At 48.2% G+C, this 27,343-nt stretch overlaps 1 protein-coding gene across 2 annotated transcripts in view; it reads left to right on the top strand.

Annotated features, from left to right (window-relative positions):
* The first annotated feature begins 22,637 nt into the window (after window positions 1–22,637).
* Window positions 22,638–27,343, top strand: part of CCNJL (cyclin J like) — a 59,596-nt gene continuing 54,890 nt past the window's right edge. Inside the window, exons 1-2 of one of the 2 annotated variants that reach the window (XM_058677347.1) lie at window positions 22,638–22,758; window positions 23,530–23,642. In XM_058677347.1, coding sequence (XP_058533330.1) covers window positions 23,580–23,642 — 63 coding nt within the window. In that variant the 5' untranslated portion in view covers window positions 22,638–22,758; window positions 23,530–23,579. Of the gene's footprint in view, window positions 22,759–23,096; window positions 23,134–23,529; window positions 23,643–27,343 lie in introns of those variants that run through there. The other variant, XM_004587473.2, reaches the window with a different exon arrangement.

Raw genomic sequence — 27,343 nt, forward strand, 5'->3', positions numbered from 1 at the left:
TGGCTTTGGGCCATCGTCCACTGCCTTCCCAGGCTATAAGCAGGGAGCTGAAGGGGAAGCGGAGCAGCCAGGACACAAACCAGCACCCAGATGGGATGTCGGCGCTTGCAAGTGGAGATTAGCCATTTAAGACATCCTGCTGACCCAACTCTGTCGTTCAAATAAAAATACTTTTAAAGGTTTATTTATTTTTATTGTAAAGTCAAATATACACAGAGGAAGAGCTTCTGTCCACTGATTCACTCCCTAAGCAGCCATAACAGCAGCTGGAGCTGAGCCAATCCAAAGCCAGGAGCCTCTTTGGGGTCTCCCACATGGGTACAAGGTTCCAAAGCATTGGGCTGTTCTTGACTGCTTTCCTAGGCCACAAGCAGGGAGCTGGACGGGAAGTGGGGCAGCCAGGATTAGAACCTGTGCTCATATGGGATCCTGGCACATTCAAGGTGAGGACTTTAGCAGCTCAGCTACCACGCTGAGCCCCAAATAAATTTTTTTAAACCTGAAAAAAAAAAAAGGAAGAAAGTATCTTGCAGCCATAAGAACATTTTAACTTTCAAATAAGTGTCATAGAAAAGTAATAATAAGAAAAATTAACTTGTACTGGGCCGTTTATAGGATGGGAGTAATCGGTGTGCCAAGGTGGATTACTTTCAGCCTTGGAAACAGCAGGCAGGCAGGCAGTTCACTGTACTGGACTTTCTGCAGGCAGTAAGGAAGCCAGCACAGTTGAGCTGCCTGAGGTCACCCAGCTGGAGAAATTGCAGAGCTGGGGCTCAAATCCAAATGTGTCCGACCCCCAGAGGCCCCAGCCATGGGGACAGCAGCACCCTGCCAGCCAGCCAGCAAGTCCTCACATGGGACACACACTGGGAGTGCATCCTCCCAGTACTCCTGGACAGAGTATGACAGATTCCCAGCCTGCCCGCCCCTCCCTGCACCGACACACTTAACCTGGAGTGCAGTCTAGACTTAGGGAAGTTCGGGGAACCCCGCAGGTCTGCTGAGGCGCCAGGTTGAGAGGTTGAGATCCTCTGGCTTACGGCCCAGGAGAACCGCTCCTAAGGCAAGAGTCTTTCCTCAGGCAAGAGCTTGGGCTGCGCGCCAAGCTTTGCTGGCCACTCGGCTCTTCTGTGACTTTCAGTCAACAGTTCAGCCTGCCTGCCGCTAGAAAGCTTCCCCTGGAGGTGACGGGGTTCTGGGATCGACAGATGGAGGTCGGAGAAGTTGGGTGACACTGTGTTGGCTTTCAAGGTGTGGCAGGCAGAGCAAAGCCCTCAAGGCTTTATCTCTGAGCCCTGCCAGTTGCCTTCCCTCTGGCTGAGAGCCAGGCTGCGGGGAGAGGAGGAGGAGGAGGGAGGCAGCCAGCGCATCTACAGAGGGCATTGCCAGGGCCAGGGGGCTTCCTGCAACCAGCCAGGGACTCACCTGTTCGTGTGAGAACATCTGGAATTGTGGCAGATAGGGGACTCCCCCCAACACCAAGTCCCTCCCTCAAGAGGTCAGGGTTGTCTCAAGTCTGGGTGATCAAAAGAACCTACTTCACCTGCCCCTGGTGGTAGGGGCACCATGGCCTCATGTGCCTGCTGCTCAGAGCACACTGGAGCCTCTTTCTCTTCCAGCCATACCCATTTCCTGTTGCTCAGACCAGCCGAACTCCTTCTCCCCCTCCAGGTTTTTGCACAGGCTGCTCCCTGAACCTGAAATGCCCTCCCCCAGCCACTGGCTCAGTCCTCCTCCAGCAGGTGTCAGGATGGAGGCCGCCTGCTGAGCAGCCTCCTTGTTCCTCTGCAGAGACCACTCCCTCTCCTTGCCAGCCTTCTCTCTAGCCTGTTTAATGATCTCTAGAATACTTGATGCATCTCCAAGCCAAGGTTTATGCTTATGTATCTCCTGCTGGAATGTGCAAAGCCCTCCCCGAGAATCCAGAAGGGCACCTAGAGCATTCTGCATCTTGTGTCAGACAGCCTGTGTTCAAGCCCCACTGTGCTCCCAACCCGGCTTCCTGCTAATGCACATTCCAGGAAACAGAGGTATTGGAGTCTCTGCTGCCAATGTAGGAGACCCACGTGAAATTCCAGGCCCCAGGGCATAGAAAGAACCAGCAGATAGAATAAGGACATAAATAAGAACAAACTTAAGATATGCAAATAGAAGGCAGTCTGGTACCCAGGTGGGCTATTTGTTGCCCACTTGCTGATGCCCTGGGTAGACTGGGTGTCAGAGGGGACAGCAGAGCTCACGGTAAACAGTGAACTGCAACTCTGGAGTTAGTCAGAGTCCGTTTAAAGCTTCGCAGATCTCAACTGGAAGATGGATGGCAACTGATTGAAGCATCGATTGTACAGCTTTCCGGTCTGTAAGAGGGATGCAAAGTAACGTCTCCCAGCCGATTTTTCTCTGCGAATGAAATAACATTTGGAAGGTGACTGGTACGTTCTACATGAGTAGTCAGTATACAATACTGAGGGGCGGGGCCTTGAGGCAGACTGCCGCAGCACGCTACTTGTCGCATGCCCCTCCGTAGCTGGGGAGAGAGGCTTCCCCCGCCCAGGTGGACTGGCCTCATTGCAACTGCCCTCAGAATTGCAGCCCAGACTCAAGTCACAGTGCTCACCTGACCCCCCCACTGGGTACATAACCCCAGGAAGCTGCAGAGAGCGGGCACAGCAGAGATGGAGAGCAACCCCTGCCATCCGCTTCTGCTTTCTGCCCCTTCCAGACCCTGGTGGAAGCTTCATGCCATGGAGAGACGTGCTGAATCTCAAAGGGGGCTGCTCCTGGTGACCTCCTGTGGCCACCTCGCGATGTAAATGAACTTCAAGGCCGGGGCTGTCTCATCCCACACACAATCATGCAGCCAGTGAGTGACAGAGCCTAAATTACAGTTCCAGAGATTGATTCTAAATTACAGTTCCAGCTTTGATTCTAGCTGCCTGATACTAACAAGGCAGTGCCATCAACCCATTCCACAGATGAGGAAATAAAGGTGCAGAGATGGGTCAGTCTGCCCGGGATTACATGAGACCACAGCGACAGAGACCAAATGGTCTATACCCTTAGTCTTCCCTCTGTGGTACCACAGTGTCCTGCCAGGGAGAAGGACAGAGAAGAGGTGAGGGGCTGGTGCAAATAACGCCAGGTTGGTAGGAAAGCTGCCTTGGGCTGTGACTTCCCAGCTAAGCCTGAGCTGCTCTGTGTGACATAGGCTCCCTCCCAGCTCAGCTTTCTCGCTGAGCTCTGAGTCTGATTCCTCGCTTACTTCAGAGGATCACTGTGCGGATGAGATTAGCTTCAAAGTCCCATGTCTGACGCCCAAGAAAGAGGAGCTGCTATTCTAGTGTTCATTGATGTTACACTTTTTCTTGCAATCATAACCCCTCTGGTAAACTATCAGAAAGCTTCCTTAGGGTAAATGTCTGGTGTGGTAAGTAACATATCATTTGGGAAGCCTGTATCCCATAGTGCAATGCCTGGGTTGGAGTTCTGGCTCAGCTTCCCATTCTAGCTTCTTGCTGGAATGTTCTCTGCGGGAAGACCGCAGATGACGGCGCAAGCACTTGGATGCCTGCCACCCATGTGAGAGACCTGGTTTGAGTTTCAGACTCTTGCCTTCGATGTGGCCCAGCCCTGGCCATTGTGCACACTCAGGGACTGACCCAGAAGCCGTATTTCATGAGTACCTAGAGTGAGCCCAGTTGGAGGAACAGTCACTGGGAATAAAGGGATACTTGTGTTGAAGGTAGATTAGGCTCTCCCTGTCTCTGTCTCTCTGCCTTTCAAATAATATAATTAATAATAACAATGATTTCAAAAACCCTCCCTTTATCTGAGGGTCTCATTTCCATCCCCCTTGGCCCTCAGCTGGTAAAACCAAGGAAATCTCTTTCCCTTTCTCTTTGTCCTTTCTTTTTTCTCCCTCCAAACCAGCATATACTGGCATCCAAGAGCCCATTGTTAAATTTTAGGATTTTGTGAAAAGCTATTATAAAAAATTAAATTGGGGTCCAGCGCGATAGCCTAACAGCTAAAATCCTCACCTTGAATGTGCCGGGATCCCATATGGGCACCGGTTCTAATACCGGCAGCCCTGCTTCCCATCTAGCTCCCTGCTGTGGCCTGGGAAAGCAGTCGGGGATGGCCCAAAGCCTTGGGACTCTGCGTACCCATATGGGAAACCCAGAAGAGGCTCCTAGCTTCGGATTGGCTCAGCTCCAGCCACTGCAGCCTCTTGGGGAGTGAATCAGTGGACAGAAGCTCTTCCTCTGTGTCTCTCCTCCTCTCTGTATAGCAGGACTCTTGTGTGGGGGTTCTTTGTCCTGGGTTATTGCATCTAACTTGATAGTGTGATACTTTTCTCCAGAACCCCCCAAAAGAGGAATTTGCTTGATTTTTTTCCCCAAGATTGTTCTATTTATTTGTTTGAAAGTCAGAAGTAACAAAGAGAGGAAAGCAAAAGAAAGATTTTCTACCTGTTGGCTCGCTTCACAGATGGTGGCAAATAACCAGGTTAGCAACACTTGCATCCCATGTGAATGTCAGTTCAAGTCCTGTTCCACTTCCCATCTAGCTCTCTGCTAATGTGCCTAGCAAAGCTGCCAAAAATGGCCCAAGTTCTTAGGTGCCTGCCACCTGCACAGCAGACCCGGTTAAGCTCCAGGTCCCTTGTCTTGACTTGGCCCAGGCTCAGCCATTGCGATCCTTGGGAAAACGAACCAACAAATGGAATCACTCTCTTTTCCTGTTTGCCTCCCTCTCCTCTCAGTAACTCTACCCTCCAAACACATAATTTTTTTAAAAAAATGAAATTGACTAAAAATATATTAAAAATAGTTAAAGTCCATTGCTTGCTAGTACATTTTCCTATTATGTCTACTTTTGAGCTTATTTATATCTAAATGGAGTGTAGTATGTATTTATTTCTGCACCTCTCGTCCCAGCTCTGTGTCCACTGGCATCAGTTGGGGAGCCTGAAGTTAGCTCTGAGAGTTGTATTGACACATTGAAAATCACCCCCCCTGCTCTCCCTCCCTTCACCTCCCTGCACCAAGAGTAAGTAAACATTGTCTAAGTTCCAGGTTCTCAGATCCTAATGGTCCCGAGGAATTTGTCCAAAGCTCCAGATTGGACATCCATATGCAAAATGGAGAGTTCATAAATTTGACACCAAAATATGACCCATAAAAGAAAAAATGATAAATCAGATTTCATCAAAATGAGAAACTTCAGCTGTAAAATACTATAAAAAGCATGAGAAGACTCCTATGGAATGTGAGAAAACATTTTCAAACTGCATATCCAACAAAGACCTAGCATTCAGAGTAAAGAACATTCCAGATTCAACAGTCTAAGAACAATTCAATTAGATCACGCAAGAAACCCACAAAGATACATCGCTGAAAAAGATAGACAGCTGGAAAACATCTTCTGACAAATGAGCACATAAAAAGACATTCAAGATCATTAGCTGTTAGAGAAATGCAGATTAAAATCATTTTACTACACACCTATCAACATCGTGACAATCCCAAATAGAAACAAGCATGCTGAGAAGCTAGAGTGTTTAAACCATCGTTGGTGGGGACAGACCCTATGGAAAGCAGTGTGGCAGTTTTCTAAAGCATCTAAACACAGGATTACCAATCAACACATACAAACACTCCTAAGCATTGATCCTAGAGAAGGGAGGACTTGCAATCCCACAAAAACCTTCACGCAGTGTTACTAACAGCTTGGCACATAATCGCTCCAAACCGAAAAAGCCCAGATGTCCTTTACTGAGTGAATGGCTGAGCAAGCGTGGAACAACCAAACCAGGAACTCAGCAATAAAGAAGAACCAACTATTCATACATGTAACAACCTAGACAAAGAGCTGTAAAACAAACAAATAAAACATTAATCCCTTTTGGAGTTTAAAGGAAAGAAATGCAAAATGCAGAAAGACTAGTTATTGAAACAAATGCTGCTCCACATCTTGTATGTGCCAGGCTCTCTTCTGGGTATCAGGAGTAAAGCAGTGAGGAAAACAGAGAGAGTCCTGTCTTTGGGGAGCTTATATTCTAATACAGACACAGGCAATAAACTAGGAGAATAGATCAAATAGTATGTTAGAATACCAAAAAACGCTACAGAGAGGATTAAAGTCCATGCATCAGTCTGTCTTCCATTGTCACAAAAACATGCCAGAGGCTGAATATTTTATCAAGAAAAGGATCTTGCTTGGCTCACAGTTTTGGACACTGAAGGTGCAAATAGCCAGCGTTTGCTCTGGCAAAGGCTTCCCTTGGCCATATCACGTGACTGCAGGAGGCATCACAGGGGGAGCGCCTGTGGGAAGAAGAGACTGGAAGCCAGATAGTGGAGTAGGGTCACTCTGGGCTTGCTGTCTAACAGTACCTTCTCTGAGAGCTGACCCTTGTTCCTTTCCAGGGCAGTATGCTCTGCCTCTTCAAGGTTCCACACTGTATTTATATTAACACCACTATATTGAGAACCAAGCTTCCAGTACATGAGCCCATGTTAAGATGCCCTCAACCACATCTGAAATACTGTGGTACAGAAGAGAATTGTGGGGCCTATTGGGGTGGATTACAACTTTAGAAGAGGTGGGTCAGAGAAAGGGTCCTTATGACATTTGACTAAAATGAGGCAGCATCTGAAAAATAATTGCGAGTCAGATCGTGTCTGGTGTTGGCCTGGCATGGCCCCAGAACACTCTGAACAATGGCTTTAAATCAATAGCCCACACAGAATCAGGAAGCAAATGCTGATTCCAGGCCTCCCTGCAGAAGTGCAGATCAGATGGGCTAGAATCTGACATGGTTCCAAAGCAGGTTTCACGGGGATGAAGTGAGCATGCATGATTACAGCCTAGTACCAATAAGAAAAAAGTCCTGCTGTGCAGGCAGGCTTGCCCTCTCCTTGTCCTGCCGTGCTCTGATGAGGCAGCCTGCAGGCCTGGGAAGCGGGTTGAGCCCAGGTGGCAGCCGCTGTCTTCTCCTTTTTTTTTTTTTTTAAGATTTATTTTATTTTTATTGGAAAGTCAGATATACTTTGGAGAGGAGAGACAGAGAGGAAGATCTTGCGTCCAATGATTCACTCCCCAAGCGAGCGCAACGGCCAGTGCTGTGCCGATCCAAAGCAGGGAACCAGGAACTTCCTCCAGGTCTCCCACATGGGTACAGGGTCCCAGGGCTTTGGGCCGTCCTCAACTGCTTTCCCAGGCCAGAAGCAGGGAGCTGGACGGGAAGTGGGGCCGCCGAAATTAGAACCAGTGCCCACAAGGGATCCCGGCACATGCAAAGCAAGGACCCAGCCACTAAGTTAGCGTGCCAAGCCCCCAACAAATACATTTTTTTTCAAGATTTATTTTTATTACAAAGTCAGATATACACAGAGGAGGAGAGACAGAGAGGAAGATCTTCCGTCCGATGATTCACTCCCCAAGTGAGCCGCAACGGGCCGGTGCGCGCCGATCCGGAGCCGGGAACCAGGAACCTCCTCCAGGTCTCCCACGCGGGTGCAGTGTCCCAATGCATTGGGCCGTCCTCGACTGCTTTCCCAGGCCACAAGCAGGGAGCTGGATGGGAAGTGGAGCAACTGGGATTAGAACCGGCGCCCATATGGGATCCCGGCGCGTTGAAGGCAAGGACTTTAGCCGCTAGGCCACGCCGCCGGGTCCCCAACAAATACATTTTTAAAAGATCATTCTCAATAGCAGGCATGTCAAAAAGTAAATGAGAGAACTTAGGAAATGTGCACTTCTCACCTCCATTTCAAAGAAAATAAAATGGAGGCTCATACCATTTGTTCCAGCCCTTGCTCCCTCCAAACTGGCCCCTCTGTCTACCCAGGGGCTCAGCGCAGACCTGCCGAGGTTGTTCTTCCTGTTGCAGTGCTGCCACAGAGGCCATCTGAATCCTAGATCTTAGCAGGACCTTGCACTGGCAGATGGAGCCTCCTCCCCAGCTCCCATCTGTTGATTTCTTACTCCATGGCTCAGCTCCTGAATTTTGCTGATATGTTTTAATGCCTAAACTCTAGGTAATGCTGACATTCTGCTTATTAACATCTCTATTTGTATGCACATGAAAAGAGACTTTTTGGTAGGAAAATCTTTGAATAATATTGAAGCTGGAAGAAATTGGGCCATGGCCTTGGGTACCTGGAACACACTGATAAAGTTGCTCCATTTGCTTGTGTGTTTCCAATTAGTCAGCCACAGCTTGTCACTTGGCAGATACCAGAAAACAGAAAAAAAGGCAGGGGGAGGGGGGTGGCAAGGGCTGTCAGTGTCAGTATTGCTGTATAACTGAAAACTCAGATTCCCAAAAGGGAGGCATACCTCTATGAGGAAGCCATACTATTATCAGGCTGAACTATTTGGAAGGATAAGTAAATCTTGATGAATTTAAATAGAAGAACATCTTCAGATGCATTTTTTGCATGTTACAAGAATTTTTATTCTGGTGGTAATGAAGTCCAAATTATATCCTTTTAAAAAATACATTTATACGTAATCGGTAATTTTCTTAAGTATCATTCTTGTCCTGAGTCTTGCTTCTCTGTCTTCAAAACCATATCTTGTTTATAAGGATTGAGAGCCAATTACAAGCGTGAGTGAGGCTACAGTGTGGTGTTAGAGTTAATTCTTCTAGGTCTTTTTTTTTTTCAGGTTTAAGAATACATACAGTGTTAGAATAAATTCTTGTAGCAATAGCAGTTCATGTTTATTAAGCCATTACAATGTACCAGGCTGTGTAGTGTTTTCTGTACAATGCTTAACTGAATTCCTTCATACCCCAAGGAGATCTTGTGACCGAACATGACAATCGCTCTCCTGTACAAGTGGCCCTAATATCCTTGATCCTCTCTCTATCCCTCTAACAAAACCTCAACCACAGCAAACTCAAACCTCTCTTTTTTGCTCACTCATTCCCAACCAATGCTGAGAACACTCAGCTGTGCTGAACAGGGTCACTTTAAATTCATGTCTAAAATATTAAGTGGCACAAAATGTCCTTTGGTTATCCTATCAGCTGTCTCTCAAACTCCCAGTACTCTTGAAAAGTCCTGGAGACAGAAAAACAGTGTGGTTGGTCCTGGAGGCTGAACGGTAGAGACGATGGTAGAGAGGTTCTAAGAGCCTAAGTCCTGTAGGACATTGTAAGGACTCGGCCATGAAATGAGCAAAAATATTTGGGAAACCACAACATTCACTTGGACAGGAAGCAGCAGGTAGGCAATCAGTTTACATGAGCAGGGAGGTAGAGCCATGCTGTTAGGGAACACCAAGTCTGTTTTGAGTACTATGATCATGCGCTCAGAACTGCCCCTTAGAAGAACTAACGCGGGCAGTGTTCATCAGAGATTAGGAAACGGAGTGATAAAAAGCAGGAGTTAAGAGGCTGTTGCAGTAGGCAGTACCAGTTCCTTCCAAATGCCGGTAGTGCTGGAAGGAAGCTGAGAGGTCTAAACAAATGCAGTGCAGTGACAGCTGGAGAAGCTGTGAGCTGAAAGATGGCAGGAGCTGATGGCCACGCAGCAAGCTGGGGCAGGCCAGTCTGGCAGCTGCACACCTGGAACGTGCAGGCCGCTGTGGTTTGGAGGCGGATACTGTCACAAAGGACAAAAGATAGGGGTGACTGTGCATGCCCCAGAGGTCATAGAATCCCAATATTAAATTTAAAGGTAACAGTTAAAACATGCGTAGCAAATTCAACAAAGAAAAGCTTGCTAGTTTCGTTTTCATTAAATTTTTTGTTTTAGAAATAGGACTTCTGCAAAAAAATGTTGGCTTAATGAGGATTTGATTTTGCTTAAACAATTAGCATTCATTGTATAAAGGTAATAAGAAGATGAATAAAAGAAGAAATAGAATTTCTATGCCCTGACTCACTGCTCAATGGGCTGTAACAGCTGGGAATGGAGCCAGATTGAAACCAGGGGCCAGAAACACCATCCAAGTCTCCCATGTGGGTGGCAGGGGACCAAGGATTTGGGCCATCGTTTTGCTGCCTTCTGAGACACCCTAGTGGGGAGGTGGATCGAAAGTGGAGCAGCCAGACTTGCACCGGTGCTCATATGGATGGCAGCATCAAATACGGTGCGTGGGTCCCTGCACCACCATGCCAGTGCCAAGGCTTGCTAGTCCTGAATATAGAGGTCACTCTTCTTTTAGAAAACTTTAATGTTTCGACAGAAATATGGGCCAAGGATAGTTTGTAAGAGAAGAAATATAAAGCACAGAGATTCACATTTTTAAAACTCTTGTCTCGCTAAAGAGTACATGGGAACTAAAATCTTGTATTCCATTTCACAATCAAGGAAAAACTGAAAGTGTTTTTTTTTTTCCTTCTGTTTTTAAAAGGTGATTCTCTTGGTAAGCATTTGCTTTCTGATACTTCAACACTCCCAGTGATAATGTGTTTTGTTCTGCCTTGCTGGAAGTCAGTTCATAATCGGTTTCAGAAGTCTACTTTTTATCTTTTTTTGAAGGACACACACACACACACACACACACACACACACAATCTTCCTTTGCTCATCCATTCTCCAAATGCCTGCAGTGGCTAGTGTTGGTCCAAGCCTAAGCCAGGAGCCTGAAGCTCCATCTGGGTCTCCCACTTGGGTGTCAAGGCCTCAAGTTTTCGGGTCCTCTCCCACTGAATTCCGCAATGCATTAGCAGGGAACTAATTCAGAGAAGCCAGAGCTCAAACTGCTGCTTCAATATGGGACATGCACATTGCAGACGTCACCCTAGCTCGCTAGCCCACAATTGCCCACTCCATGTTTCAAAAGTGTTAAAACTTTTCATAACCTTTGTATAAGTTAAGATTCTCCGCTAAAACAGAGCTAATAGGAGGCCGAGTGCCTGGTAGCTGAATTAAAGGATTTGGCTGACAAGTTTATGGAAACTGACAAGTCTCAAGATCTGTAGTTGCTTAATATGATAACCATTTGTGTGCTGTGAATTGCATTAAGAGTTATGTAGGGCAGAGTTGATGCTTACTAAATGTACAAAATGGATTGATGAGATTAGCCAGTTATATCTTTTCACTAGTAAGGCACTCAACAGCCCATGAGATATTTATTAAAAATGTCAAGTAAATCCTCTTATTTTTGTATCAGTGTCAAATAGCAGTAAAATAAACATGTTAAGATCCTTAACCTAGGGCCCGGCGGCGTGGCCTAGCGGCTAAAGTCCTCGCCTTGAAAGCCCCGGGATCCCATATGGGCGCCGGTTCTAATCCCGGCAGCTCCACTTCCCATCCAGCTCCCTGCTTGTGGCCTGGGAGAGCAGTTGAGGACGGCCCAATGCATTGGAACCCTGCACCCGCGTGGGAAACCCGGAGGAGGTTCCAGGTTCCCGGCTTCGGATCGGCGCGCATCGGCCCGTTGCGGCTCACTTGGGGAGTGAATCATCGGACGGAAGATCTTCCTCTCTGTCTCTCCTCCTCTGTGTATATCTGGCTGTAATAAAAATGAATAAATCTCTAAAAAAAAAAAAAAAAAAAAAGATCCTTAACCTACTGCTATGTTTCACTGTAAAATTTACCTTTGTTAAAATTTGCTTTGTTCAAATTTTGTTGAGACCGCACGGAAAAGTATCCTAATATTACTTTGGCTGGTATTTTCTAATTACTGTATAATATTTTGGGAATGCAAATTTTATTTGAATGTCAACTACAGTTAAGCATGTGCCGTTTGTTTTTCTTACTCAGGTTTTGTAATTTGATGGAATGTTTTTATCACAATTTAATAAATGTTTGCTTTACTTAATAAAAAAAAAAAGATCCATAGTTGCTAGCTGGACACCTGGGACTCTGGCCCAAGTCCTCGGCTTGAAAACTGGTAGCAGAGTCCCGTGACTGTTGGTGAGCTCAAGAACCAGAAAGAACCACTGTCTCCAGATGAGAACCAGGCAGACAGAATGCTCTCGAGATATTCTTGCTCTTTTTCTTAAGATTTGTTTATTTGTAATGGAAAGGAGGCAGATTTACCTAGACGGCAAGACAGAGAGAAAGATCTTCCACCCACTGGTTCACTCTCCAAATTGCTGCAATGGCCAGAGCTGAGCCAATCCAAAGGCAGGAGCCCGGAACCTCTTCCGGGTCTCCCATGCGGGTTCTGGGTCCCAAGGCTTTGGGCCACCCTCTACTGCATTCCCAGACCACAAGCAGGGAGCTGGAAGAGAAGTAGAGCAGCCGGGATAGGAACCGGCGACCATAGGGGATCCCAGTGCTTGCAGGCAGAGGATTAGCCAATTGAGCCATTGCACCCGTCCCCAATATTCTTGTTGGAATCAGGCCTCTGATCAACAGACCTAGACTCAGCAGGCAGAGCAAAAGGTTATACCCAGTGCATAGATCCAGATGTTACTCTCTTCCAGAAACACCCTCACAAACACCCAGACCCATGCTTGACCCAGTGTGTGGGCACCTCCTTAATCTATTCTCATCACACCAATCTCACTTCTAGGAATATATCCTCACAATACAATTGCAGATGCAAAGAAGAAGTATATTCTTAGGGGTCTCATCTCAGTATTGGTTAGCCAATTCACAGAAAGAGGTGTAAGAGTTACCAGCAGGGCCTGATGCGGTGGCCTAGTGGCAAAAGTCCTCACCTTGAATGCGCCAGGATCCCATACGGGCGCCGGTTCTAATCCCCGGGCAGCTCCACTTTGCATCCAGCTCCCTGCGGCGTGGCCTGGGAAAGCAATTGAGGAGAGCCAAAGGCCTTGGGCCCCTGCACCCGCATGGGAGACCTGGAGGAAGTTCCTGGCTTTGGATCGGCACAGCACTGGCAGTTGTGCTCACTTGGGGAGTGAATCATCGGACGGAGGATCTTCCTCTCTGTCTCTCCTCCTCTCTGTATATCAGACTTTGTAATAAAAATAGATTAATCTTCATAAAAAAAAAAGAATTACCAGTAGCTCTCAGTCATCTTTTAACATATCTAACAATAGAAGCCTACTTGAATGAATAATTACCTAGATAATAGAATAGTATACGGCTATTAAGATAATTTTGAAAGATGCATTTAGGAGAGCTCTCTGAAAGATGCTCATGAGATTGTGTTAGGCTTAAAAGTAATAGGATCCCAAACCATGTACACATATGCTAATGTGATGATTATATAATAATGTGGGCTTACATTCATTTGGCACCCTCTGTATACCAAGCATTATCATTTGATCTTCATAGAACCCTATAAAGGGGGTGATATTATATCCGCATTTTGAAGCAAGGTAACTGGGGTTAAGTAACTTTCTTGACATTATCAACTAGCAAGAAAGGAAAGGATAGCGATACATCACTGTCACAGTGCTAACCTACGAGAGAGTAATATTTGAGTCATGTCTTCATAGCGTTACAATGAGAATGAAACCTGTGCCATCAAAACAAACAAACAAAAAACACTAACGCAGAAGAGTTCCCAGCAGCATGCTCCTCTCCTCCCGGCCTGTCTCCTCCTGGACAAGTATCAAGCCCCTCACAGAAGATGTGGCATCTGGGGGCCCCCAGAAAACAGCCCCCTGCTGCTCAGGCAGTCCAGACCTGCTTGGCTGGAGGGTCACCGCGGCCAGCCTGTCTGGTCAGTGTTTACTGTCCCGGCTCAGCCTCCTTCCTGTTCATTGTCTGTCTGAGGAGCGGAGGTCTGGCACTTTGAAGTGAATGGTTCCTCTCATTTCCTCCTCCTGGCTGGCGCATGGGGCGGACTTGGCGTCTTGCTCCACTGCTCCGCCTGCAATCCTACTCAGAGCTGAAGGCCCCTTCCAAGGCGCACCTGAGCCAAGCTCCCAGGGAAGGGCTCGTGCTGTGTGTATTTCAAAACGAGAAACTTTTCTGTTTCTTCTTTCTTTGAAGCCCCAAACTGGAGCAATCCCAGGGACACAGAGGGGACCCCACTTTGGATATGGCACAAACTCCTTGAGGTGTCAAGCACCACCACTCTGTCCTGTTGGTGGCACTGTTTTTGCTATTGCCCGTCAAATTTAACTGTTTTCCTCATGGCGAGAAATACATCTCCACTCGTACAGCTCTTTTTCTTTCCTTCCTCTTTCAAAAGAAAAAAAAAGTTTCTAATGATTTGTTCATTCCCCAAAATGCCCATGATAGCCGCCGTGTTAGGGCAGGGACTGACTCTGGGCTTCTGGAATGCAATCCAGGAGTGGCAGAAACCAATTCTTTCAACCACCATGCCTGCCTCCCAGAGCTTGCACTCCATGGGAGCTGAAGGCGGGGGTGGGGGTGGGGAGAGGTGGGAGTGAAGCACAGGTGTGTTGCCAGGCCAAACATCTGATGCTGTTTCTGTTTTGTTTTAATTTTTTTGGACTTATTTGTTTTATTGTGAGAGACAGAGAGGAAGATCTTTCATCTGCTGGTTCACTCCCCAAGTTGCCACAATGGCAGGAGCTAAGTTGATCTGAAGGTAGGAGCTGAGCTGATCCAAAGCCAGGAGCCAGAAGCTTCTTCCAGGTCTCCCACACAGGTGCAGGGTCCCAAGGCTTTGGGCCGTCCTCAACTGCTTTCCCAGGCCTCAAGCAGGGAGCTGAATGGAAAATGGAGCACCAGGATACAAACCAGTGCCCATATGGGATCCAAGCATGTGCAAGGAGAGGACTTTAGCCACTAGGCTACCGTGCCAGGCCTGACACGGTCTCTTTCAAAGGAGGATTGGGGAATCAGCCCAGGAGGGCTGTGAGACTTCCTCCGCAAGCTCCTCAAGCTCCTCGCTTAACTTGTCTCCCCTTCCTTCTCTTCCCCTGAGGTCTGACCATCCAGGATCTGTCTTCAATCCTGTTTCACAGTGGGGTGCCCAATACAAGGCAGCTCACTCATGTCCCAGCAGAATGCACATGGCTATAAAGAGCCTTTTCACCAAAAGGGGCCAGCATGCTGGTTATAATTAGACATACCAGGTCACAGGAGGGAGCAGTGGAGAGACCTTACTGTTCATGTTTCTACTTCTCACTGTCCTAAAGATTCTCGAAGGAAAGAATGGTGCTTTCATTTTACTCCTATGACCGGTGGGGTCCAAAGACCCTTGTCTAGAGTCACACAACTTCCTGGATTTCATTTGCAAACTGCAGACAGTAACTCCTTGCCCACCTGATGTCTAGCCAGGTGGTCCCTTTAAGGCCTTTACGTTCAAAGGGCCTTGACTGAGTGAAAGAGAATGGGGAGGCATAACTGGGATGTTCACTCTCAGTGGTTGCTTGGGGAAGTGGCTCCCTGCCTAGCATATGCCAAGCACTGCACTAGAGGTGAAAGCTGGTATAGTTATTACATATATTAAAAAGGACTGTAGGGGCCAGCATGATAACTCAACTGGCTGGTCCTCTGCCTTGTAGTGCCAGCATCCCGTCTGGGCACTGGTTCGTGTTCTGGCTGTTCCACTTTGCATCCAGCTCCCTGCTTACGATCTGGGAAAGCAGTGGAGGTTGGCCCAAGGTCTTGGGAGACCTGTAAAAGGCTTCTGGCTCCTGGCTTTGTCTCTGGCCATTGCTGCCATTTGAGGAGTAAGCCAGCAGATGCAAGATCTTTCTCTCTGTCTCTCCTTCTCTGTAAAATTACCTTTCCAATAAAAATAAATAAATCTTAAAAAAGAAAGACTACAACAATATCACATCAACTAATAAACAGTTGTGGGTTGTTGTTTATTTGTCTGTTTTTTACAATTTTGAACATATTTATTTGAAAGGCAGAGTTGCATAGAAAGGGGGAGACAAAGAGATATCTTCCACCTGCTGATTCACTTCCCAAATGGCTGCAATGGCCTGAGATGGGCCAGGGTCCATGCTAGGAGGAATGCTGGATCAGAAACAGAGCTGATATTCGAATCTATGCACTCCAGTATGGGATGCAAACATCCTGGCAGTGTTAACTGCTGCTCCATACGTCCATCCCAATGTTAGCTTTAAATGTAAAATTAGAGCACTTGACTCTATTTTGTACCTGTACATGCACATAAATACTATAACAGTGGAGGCGCTGCATAAAACTGTTTTTATTTCATTTCGTGGAGTACATGTGACCAATACTTTCTACTTCAGCTTGCTAACTGAAGCAGTAGGAAGCACGAGCGGCCCTTCTGTGTTACAGTCACAACACATGACTGCCCACTGCAGGGAACTGATATGTAAGAAAGCAAAGGTGGGACTGTAAGGGGTACAGTCATTGATGGCTCGCACCCGCTTGTCAGGTTAATTGGCAGCGGACAAGGCATGGAAACAGAGTTTCCACACCCTGCCTTTCCTACCCCCTCTCATGCCAATTGAGTTAATTGAAAGTATGAAAAGCACACCCACCCCTCCTGCCTTCCGCACCATTCAAAACAATTGACAGAGCAGAAATTACTCCAGAGGCTCTGTGCACCTGGCCCCTCCAGCCTCTTAGTGTACTAGATTAGAGTAACTACAGAAAAACTTTGGGCTCTTGTAAACTTCCTTCCTGCCTGAAACTGTACTGTGTGGCTCTCAATCTGACTGGAGGATGAGAGCTTAAAGACTACTGACTTTGGCAGCTCGGTGCAGTGGCTCCTGGAGTGTAGCGGGAGCTGATGTCACCAAGTCTGGGCAATAAGCACTCCTCCTGGGTCGGGCGCGATGGCCTAGTGGCTAAAGTCCTCACCTGGTTCCCTGCTTGTGAGCTGGGAAGGCAGTCAAGGATGGCCCAAGGCCTTGGGACCTTGCACCCCTGTGGGAGACCTGGAGGAAGTTCCTGGCTCCTGGCTTCAGATGGGCTCAGCTCCAGCTGTTGCAGCTGCTTGGGGTGTGAACCATCAGACGGAAGATCTTTCTTCTCTCTCCTTCTGAAAAAATAGAAGAAAAAGCAAGCAAACAAACAACAACAACAAAGACTAACCCTAACATACTACACTTGAGCCCATTGTGACCTCTTGCACTCCGCAACAGGGGGTCCTCGGAAACTTGTGTTTCTTAACACTGCTACTACCTTTTGGTTAGGCTTGAACTGTTTCTCCCTTAGAACATAGGTGGAGTCCTAACCTGCAACACACAAACAGTGACCTTTATTTGCAAACAGGATCATGGCAGTCATCATTACATTAGACATGTCCGCGCTGGGGTAGGGTGGTTCCTCAGACCAATATGGATGATCTAACTAAAGACTAGGGAAGGGCCTAGCGGCTAAAGTCCTCTCCTTGAACGTGCCAGGATCCCATATGGCCGCCGGTTCTAATCCCGGCAGCTCCACTTCCCATCCAGCTCCCTGCCTGTGGCCTGGGAAAGCAGTCGAGAGCGGCCCAAAGCTTTGGGACCCTGCACCTGCTTGGGAGACCTGGAAGAGGTTCCTGGTACCCGGCTTCCGATCGGTGCGCACAGCCTTTGCAGCTCACTTGGGGAATGAATCATCAAACGGAGGATCTTCCTCTCTGTCTCTCCTCCTCTCTGTATATCTGACTTTGTAATAAAATAAATAAATCTTTAAAAAAAAAAAAAAAAGACTAGGGAAAACAGGGCAGGCAAAGACCCAACAGGAATTCCCAGGCACAGCCAACAACGAGGCAGAAGCACTAAAGCTTCCCTCAGGGGGTCGTTGTTGTGATGCTCAACTTCTGACCTAGCTCCCTCCTTATGTGGCCAAGAAAGCAAGGAAATAAGGTCCAAGTGCTTCACAAGACACAAATCCCAAATTTTCAAAATAGTTCGCTATTTTATGTGATTTCAATAAAATAAAACTGTTTAAATGTTCAAAACATTTGGAAGGTGGAGTTACAGTGGAAAAAGGAGAGACAAAAACAAGACCTCCCATTTGTTAGTTCACTCCCCAAATGGCCACAATGGTTGGAAGCTGAGCCAGTCTAAAGCCAGGAATCAGGAGCTTCTTTGGGGTGCCCCACATGGGTGCAGGGTCCCAAGGACTTATCTATATTCTCCACTGCTTTCCCAGGCCAATAATTGGGAGCTTGATCAGAAGTGGAGCAGTCAGGACTCAAAGCTCATGCCCATATGAGTTGCTGCCACAGCAAGGTGGAGGCCTACCTTGCGGTGCCACAGTGCCAGCCATGAAATGCTTAATCATTTCAAGACGATGACCGTGGAGCATTAAACCAAACCCAGGGAGCTTCTGGGTACTGGGTGTGAGACAACCACGCAGGTCACTTCCCTTTCACAAAGCTGCCTCAGGGGAGAAGAATTATTTGTCACTCATTTGTTGTATATCTTTTTGGTCTTCTATCTTTTAAAAAATGTAAACATAAGCCATGTTGGTAAGTGTTCTAGATCTTAGGTTCCAACTGCAAAATGGTTTTTATTCTTCCAGGGACATACCTTACAGCATTGTATCTTAAGAATTTCTAGGGGCTTGATGTTGTGGTGCCTTGGGTTAAGCTGTTGTCAGCAACCCATAGGAACACCGATTCCAGCCCAGGTTACTCTACTTCTCATTCGGTTACTTGCTAATCCACCTGAAAAAGTAGCAAAGTTGGTCCAAGCCCTTGTGACCTACATGGAGTTCCCGGCTCCTGGCTTCACCATGGCCCAGCCCTAGCCCACTGTAGTCATTTGGAGAGTGAATCAGCAGATAGCTAATCTTTCTCTAACACCCTCTCCCCACCCTGCCTCTGTAACTCTGATGAATAAATAAATAAATCTTTTTGAAAAAATTCTCAGCAAGAATCATGAGGGATTTACCCAATGCCCTTTTTACTGTGTAGAGCACACTGCTAGAAAGTTTAAGCGGGGTGACTTGGGTTTTGCAAAGCAGTAAAGCAGATGTCTTTCTTCTGTCTCTCTAAGCTGCGGCAGCCTTGGTGTTTTGATCCTAGCGAAGCAATGTAAAGCATTAGGACCCTGAGGAAACAGGGTTGTGTGTGCCTCAACTTCCTCTGAAAAGCTGAGGATTCCAGGAAATGATCTCACTGACCCACCTGTTTATCACAGTCCCTGCAGTGTGGTTACAGCAGCAAAAGGCCGGACACAGTCTCAGCGTCCAGCCAAAGGGGGGCTACATACACCCTGATGGATGCGCACTATGGGGCTGCGGGACACATTGCGGGGCGCACTGTCAGGAAACAGCAGACTGGATAAAGGAAGGTGCGGAAGGAGGTGTGCAGTGTGCTGTGGTCGTGTGAAAGGGCAAAAAGGCACGCATGCACCTGGGAAGGCAGCAGATGTCGGATCAAGCAGCAAGGCCCCTTCCACCCTCGGGGGGCAGGGGTGTCCAGATGGAGCTCCTGGCTCCCTGGTTGGCCTGGCCCAGCCTCGGCTGTGTGGCTAATTTAGGGAGTGAATCAGAGAAGGGAAAGTCTTTACCTCTGCCTACCTCTCTCTTGCTCTGCCTTTCAAAATGTTTCTTTTCTTTTTTTTTTTTTTTTTTTTAAGAAATGTGTTGTGGTTTCCCAACTATTTTTTTCTCAGACCACTACCTTTCCCACACTTCAAACCTTGCCTTTTATTTATATTTTAAAATTAGGTTATGTATTTGAAAGGCAGAAGAATGAAGCGAGGGGGAGAGACAGAGACCTCGCCATGCAGTGACTCAGTCTTCAAACAGCTGCAGCAGTGGGCTTCGCCCAGGCTCAGTCTGTAAGCTGGGTCTTCAGTGGGGAGGCAGGGACTCAATTACTTGAGTTATCACCACTGCCTCCCGGGGTGTACATTAGCTGCATTCTGGAGCCGAGCTGGCATCAGAGCCACATAGGGATGACAACTGACTTGTAACAAGCACCTAATAAAAGTATAGTTTCTGGCTTGGCTGATGGGGCGACTGGGGGAAGGAACCGGGATTGCTTTGCTCCCCTGCTGTCCAGTACAGGAAGCGAAGGGCACCTGTGGTGGTGACTCAACACTCAAACCATCCGTTTATTGGGGCAATGCATTGTTAGTCTTGTGCAGAGACGCTGGAAAAATGAGGGACTCCTGAGAATGGTACACAAAGGAGAATGGAGTGTGTTTAGAATCCTCTTAGCACAGTCCCCAGAGAAAAACCTCAGGTTCCTGCTTCCCAGGCTGTTATCAGAACACCTGATAAGTGCTAACTCCTGATAGCTGAAATACAGGGGAAGGGTCTGTCCACAAACCAGACACTAACAAAGGTGTTTATCCAGTGCACCAAACACAGAAAAGACTGCCGCGAAAAAGAAAGTAAAACCAGGCAAGGGCAGTACAGGCTGTTGTTCAATGGCTGGCCCTTCCAGTAAAATGCTTATTTTTTAAAAAGCATGCCCTTTCTTTCTAGTTATGAAAGTGATCCAGGGTTCTTGCGCAAAATTTACACAATACGCCAGTAAAAAAAAAAAAAAAAAAAAAAAAAAAAGCTGCCCTTACACTTTCATTACACAGTGATTTTTGTGTAAGTTCTCTTTCACCCGTGTGGAAGCCCATATATATATGTAGGAATGTGGTGTGTTTGGGATCACAGGCTGCCCTTTTTCTTTTTTTTTTTTTTTGAAGATTTATTTATTTTTACTGGAAAGTCAAATATACAGAAAGAAGAGACTGGGACAAAGATCTGCCCACGTAGTCTAATCTTTTATTTCTAATTTTTATTTAGTTGAAAGACAGTTACAGAGAAAAGGAGAGGCAGGAGAGAGAGATGTTCTGGTTGGAGCCAGGAGCTTCTTCCAGGTCTCCCACATTGGTGACAGGGGCCCAAGCACCCGGGCCACCCTCCACCACTTTCCCAAGCACATGTGCAGGGGGCTGTATGAGAAGTGGAGCAGCTGGAACTTGAACCTGTGTTCCTAGGATGTTGGCACTGAAGGTGGTGGCTTTACTCACTATACTGTAACACAAGTCCCTCTAACCTCCTTGTACTATACCATGAACACATTCCCAATTCAATAGCTATTCTTTAAAAAAAGAAAATGTTCTTAAGTCACACATCATTATTTGACAGTCCCCTGATGTAAAACAGCACACAGAGAAAAGTTGATGGAACCCCTTGCAAATTAGTGTCTATACTCATCAGCTTACGGTTTTTAGAATAAATTCCCAGAGGTAGAATAGTTGGATCAAACTATCCACTTTCCAGCTTTTTTACTTCTGTTGCCTTTCACAAACATGAAACTATATTCCCAACAACACTATATTTGACAATATGCATATTGTTTTAAAATATCATTGGCAAAGATGCACCCTTCTATTATTCAAAAAAAGTTAATGTGTTTGTTAGTGAATATGAGGATTTAAAAAATTACATTTATCCATACGAACTTCTTCTTTGGCAGCATGTATGTTCTTGTTCTTTTTTCATTCCTACACGTAGGGTGCTAGTGTTTGACATAGGAACTTATAAGCAGCCCATGTAGGAAGACCAATTTTTTGGTCACGTTTATTAAAGTCACCTTACCTCATTGTCTGTCATTTGACTTTTTGATGACAACTTTTGATAAATGTTAAGTTTTGCATGTTTATTCAGTTACCTACTCATGCTGGCTTACAGTATCTTCCTCTGCTAGGTCTTCTCTCGGGGCAATTCACCTGTGTTTTTTCCTACTGCTTTCATATTTATTCTGATGATGGCTTAAATAGCTCTATGTATTCCCCCAAGTTAATTTCAACTTTAGTAAAAAGTTTATCCTTTTCTTGAGAAAGGTGAACTGTCCCATTTACCTTACAGTGAATTAATTCTATCAAGTGTTTCTGGGCTTTCAATTATTCCGCTGACAGTTTATTCATTCTTGTGTGAATAACAGTTTGGGTTATAGCTTTGTAGTACACTTTTAAATTAATAATGAAGTCTATCCAATTTTTAAAACAGAAATTCCTTAGCTTTTTTTTTTCATAGGCATTGTACCATTTCAACACACAAATAATGCGTACACACAACTTTGGGAATTAGAAAAATCTAGTAAAGGTATTTTTACCTCCATCTATTTCTTCAAGCCTTGCTTATTATGGTTCAACCTAACACCTTCATTAAGATACCTGCACATTCATTTTTAAATTCTAGGTATGTTAACACGCTTTCATGTAATTTACTTTCCACATTTAAAGTACGCTTCGAGGCTCACTTGAGAGCTTATCAAAGCTAACTTTCTTTTCACGGGTTCTTTACTTGCAGGAAATCAGTTACAAAAGAGAGGCTGTTTGGCAGGAGTTATTTATTGTGTTTACCTTAAACCCTGCATGCTGATTGTCCCTTTACACGCATTAACTCGTTTAAAAATGAACTATCTCCAGCAGGTGGGTGCAACTTTTATGCCCGTTTTATTCCCAGGAATCCCAGGCTCTGAGAACTTTTGGAGCTGGGCAGAAATCAACCAGGTAGCAGGGGCGTCAGCTCCCATGTTTGTGAAGTTCCAAAAACAACCCGAAAATCAGGACAGCCCCATGCTGTGCCAGGAGACCGGCCGATTCCTGCGAATGCCTTTCCGAAAACAGCCACATTAAAAAGACAATGCCTCTCAACCTGGGGTCCTCCCAAAGGACTGATTTTCCTCCACCGTGAGGCGTGGACCAGACACCGGCTGGAGCACAAACACCATCAGTGACTTAGCAAGTGCCTGGAGTATCAGGGACTCGGAGTTAAGGCACAGTGGCTTTTCTAGAACGTTCGTGGGAAAACAAACTCCCAAGGCAGAACAGGTTAATATAGAGAACGGAAGGAAAGCAGGTGGAACCGGAGGGCTGGCTAGACCAGTGCGCGCCGCAGGTAAAACTTTCTGGGACATTCTGCGCGCGAGGTTGTCGCGTGGTGCGCGCAGGTGGAGCCGCGGTTCCGGCGCACTCGTCGCATATACACCGGCCAGGTACCCAGCGAGGAGCCAACTAGCGTCTCGGCGAAGGTGAGAGAAAGCGCGGAGGCGAGGCTGCAGAGCGGACAGGAAGCTCGGCCAACGCCGCTGCAGCCCAAAGAAAAGACTCGGCTTCCCAGCCCCCCGCCCTGTGGGGCGCGGGGCGCCGCTGGCGCATGCGCGAGGCCCGGCCCCCAACTCCCCCAGCGACGGAGGCCCCCGGCGGCCGGGAGCCTGTGAGGCGCGGAGGGACCCGGGTGCTCGCTCACACGCAGGGTCGCGGCGGCGGCCGGGGCGAGCCTGGCTGAGGAAGCGGCCGGCAAGAGGCGCTCCGAGCGTCTTGGGCCGGGGTGCGGCCGCGTGCGGGCACCCGAGGGCAGAGCGCGGGAGGGGCGCCCCCCACTTCTCACGCCTGAGGAGGGATGCGTGAGTCTCGCCCCCGCGGCTCGGGGGCAGGATGTGGGAGCAGGACAAAGGCTGGGCGGCGGGGGAGGAGTTGGGGACGCCAAGCCGGTGGCCGTGGCTGCCGCCGGAGCCCCAGCCTCCGGCGAGCTAGCGGAGTAGAGGCAACTTTCTGGGCAACTTCTGCGAAGGAAAGATAGAAATTCTGCAAGTGGTTGCACGGCTCCCCATCTCACCGGGAACAGCGAGCTGAGGGGAGGAGGAGCCCCTCAAGCTTTCCGGGGCGCCAGCTCCGCTGAGCAGGGCAAGAGGGGGCGCGTGTCCTGGCCTCGCCGGGGAAGGGGGGACGGAGAGGATAAGGGGCTGTGGGGGGTCGGGGCGCACCCCGACCGGCTGCTGAAGTTGCCCGTGTCCACGCAGGGAGCGCTCCGAGTGCCCGGTAGCCGCGGCTCGCGGCGGTGCTCGCCGTGATGGATGAACCGTGGTGGCAAGGGCACGTCGCCGCCGACGTCCACTGCAGCCTGCGCGAGAAGGTCAGTTCCTCGCCCGTGGCGTTCGCAGAACCGGGTGTTTTTAAAAGTCGCTTTCGCTGTGCATTTGGTATTTTCTGAGGTCGCCGCGCTGGCGAACTCGAAACCCTGAGTGCCTTTCTTCTCCTCCTGCCCTTGCCCGTCCCCAGGGGATGGGAGAGGTAGGGGGGCGAAATGAAGGATTGGGGAACTTGGCTGGTGTTTCCGAGTGGGAGCCCACAGCTCACGGTGCCTCGAAGGCAGTATTTTCCATAGTGTTGTCAGCCAAGGTTATTTTAAATGGTTTCTTAGAAAAATCTTGCGTGTTCATTTTAATGAGCAAGTTAGAGATATGTACGGCAAGTTCTGCATGTAATAATGATGGTGATTTTCCATTTATTTGAACAGTGAGGAAACAGTCCATTTAAAAATAAATCAGAAGCAGCGAAGATAGAAATAGTGGGTAAGTGGTGCTATAAAGAATACAGTTAGGACCCAGTGGGATGGATCTGAATGCCTGAAGTTCAAGAAGCGCCCATGTCATTTCCAGCAGCCACGGAAGTGGAAGACTGTGGGGAGAAGACAAAGTACTGTGCCCTTTGATTCCTGAGGCAGAAGAAGGTGGGGTTCAAGGGCTGACCTGGGCTTCTTGCTGGACTGACAGTCTGGTTGAGCAGCTGGGAAAGTACAGGTGGGCTGGAGACAGCCGGCTGCTGCGGATCTGCCCTCCTGCCCCTGGGCTGTGTCTGGGAAGGGCGGTTGGGAGAACAGGTGTGGAGTGGGGCAGTGGGTTGGTTTCCTAGGCTACCATAACACAGCGCCAGGAGCCGGCTGGCGGCAGGGACAGTGGTTAATCCCTTGCCCTCTGGCAGCCCAGAGGCCAAGATTGAAGTGCTGGCAGTGCTTGGCTGAAGGCCCACGTGGTAGGATGGCCCCGGCTGTGTGGCTCTCTGAGGGTGGTGACTGTCCAGGCTGGGCCACCTTGCGCCAGCCTCTGCAGTGCCATGGGGTTTTACCTGTGTTTGTCTGCCCTCTAGTAAAGGGACCACCCTAATCCAGGGTAGCCCTATTATGATTTAACTCAGTGCATCTGTAAAGACCCTGTTTGCAACTAAAGTCTCAGAGATCCAGGTGGACCCGAGTTTGAGGGCACACAGTATTCAAAGTAGGTCTGGACAGATCCCAGTGGATCTGTAGGGGCTCTGCTGAGGCACCTGCTCCTTGGGGGTTTCCACTTTAGGGAATGGCTGCCTTCTGGTTAACGAAGGGCCTTTCCTCTTGTCCTGTACCTGCGTTCCTCCTGTCCTCTACCTGCGTAGCTTGGCCACACTGGAGCTGTCTTCTGCTCTCGGTTCTTTTCCCAAAGCCGAGTGGCCAGAGTGCAGCACATTCCGCACACCTGGCGGTGGTTCAGTTGAAGCTTGTTGAGGCTCCTGTTTCCAGCTGCAGTGCTACCCCAGCCATTGCCTATGTTTGGGCAGCAAGTCAGTGAAGGGAATTCTCATTTCTCTGTGTGTTTTTCTCTTTTCCTCCATATTCCACTACATTTCACTTTTTCAAATTTAAAGTCGAGGGGCCGGCATTGCGGCATAGTGAGTAAAACTACTGTCTGTGCTGCTGGCATCCCTTACAGGTGCTAGTTCAACTCTCAGCTCCGCTTCCCATCCAGCTCCCCCACATGGACATCCAGAAGAAGCCCTAGACTCTTAGCTTTGGCTTGATCCAGGCCTGGCCATTGCAGCTGTTTGGGTGTGAACCAAGGGATGGAAGATATCTCTCTCTCTCTCTCTCTGCCTCTCTCTTTCTCTCTCTGTAACTTTGACTTTAAAGTAAATAAATAAATCTTGGAGAAAAAAAAATCCAAAACCTGTGGCCTTTGTGGTGGGCATAGAAGATTAGGCTGTGTGGTGGTGGTGGGCTGTTTCTGGACCTGGCAGCTGAACGGGGTCATTGGAAACTGGGCTGCTGTGTATCACAGGTGAGTGTGGTGATTGTTTCTGCTCATAGCTTAGGAGAAATGGCTTTGACCTCATTTGGCATTAATCTAGAAGGAAGGATTTTTCCCTATTTCGTTTTATTTGAAAGGCAGACAGAAGCACACAGAAGTTGGTCTTTCAGCCGCTGGTTCACTTCCCAGTGTGCGCCACAGTTGGAGTTGGACCAGGCCAAGGCAGGAACTGGGAACAAGGGCCTCGTTCGGGGCCAACTCAGAGTCGACACTCTGGTTTGTGGTGCCAACCAGGAAGCAGCATCTTAGCCACCGCCCCAAATGCTCTCACCAAATGGGGAGGGCCTGGGACTAGGTGGGTGAACTGAGAATCCCAGCCTTCCATGTTCTCAGCCCTCCTTGCACTGCCCAGCAGCAAGGAACGCAGGTCCCCATCAATCAGGCTGCATATCGAAGAACAGTTTGTTTTGATTTATGTGCATATTACTTGAAAGTTGTATATATAGGGCCCGGTGGCGTGGCCTAGCGGCTAAAGTCCTCCTCGCCTTGAACGCCCCGGGATCCCATATGGGCGCCGGTTCTAATCCCGGCAGCTCCACTTCCCATCCAGCTCCCTGCTTGTGGCCTGGGAAAGCAGTTGAGGACGGCCCAATGCATTGGGACACTGCATCCGCGTGGGAGACCTGGAAGAGGTTCCTGGTTCCCGGCTTCGGATCGGCGCGCATCGGCCCGTTGCGGCTCACTTGGGGAGTGAAACATCGGATGGAAGATCTTCCTCTCTGTCTCTCCTCCTCTCTGTATATCCGGCTTTCCAATAATAATAAAATCTTTGAAAAAAAAAAAAAAAAAAAGAAAGTTGTATATATAGAGAAAAAGCTAGAGAGACTTTTCTACTGTCCACTGCAACAGCCAGGCTGGGCTGGAACTATGACCGAGAACTCAGTCGGAGATCCATCTGGGGGGGGGGGGGGGTCACGTGTTGCCAGCCAAGGTGTGCAATAGCAGGAAGCTGCATTGGAAGCGCAGTAGCTAGGACTTGGATCAGCTCCTGGGTGTGGGATGCAGGCATCCCAGGCAGCGACATACTATGGGATCAAGCACTCGCCCTCGTTTGTGCTTTGTGCCTAGGAGCCATCCCTGCTGGTCCTGTTAGGCTGCCCACTCTGAGGAGGCATGGTTAGGAATGGAAATCTCACTCAAGGGTTGTTGGCCAGGGTAACTCAACAATCCCAGGTTCCACTGGTTATAATGTTCTGCTTCCCCCAAACCTGCAAATCATCTTCTCCCTGTCTGTTCTTTGTTCCCTTCTACGAAGAAGATGTTTCTTGAGGCTAAGGCATCACAGAGGAGGATCCAGTGTCATGCCAGCCTTGCCCCGCTCAAGAAGTGAGGGCCAACCTGTGGTTCTACCAGACAGCATAGCTTGGATGAAATGTCTCCTCTGCTGGTGCGCGCAGCAGTGCAGAATGCCATCCGAAGTGCCCGGCTTCCAGCAGACACTTGTTGGGGGTTGTCAGATGGACTGGAAACAAGTTTGTGTGTATGCCGTGCAGTGGTTGTATAGACCCACTAGGAGTTACCCAGGTAGGGTCGTGGCTGCATCCGGGGCAGTGGGAACCCCATGTGGTCAGATGCAGCATCACGCTGCGGTTGGGACACGGTGGAAATGAGTCTGGCGTTGGGTGCAAACTGGCTCTGAGGCACGGATCAAGCACCCTGAATGCCTTAGTTAGTTAGCCTCTCTACTCTGGCCTCTGCCCACATTCTTCCCACCAGA

The sequence above is a fragment of the Ochotona princeps genome, chromosome 19 (assembly GCF_030435755.1).
Source record: "Ochotona princeps isolate mOchPri1 chromosome 19, mOchPri1.hap1, whole genome shotgun sequence".
Lineage (NCBI taxonomy): Eukaryota > Metazoa > Chordata > Mammalia > Lagomorpha > Ochotonidae > Ochotona > Ochotona princeps.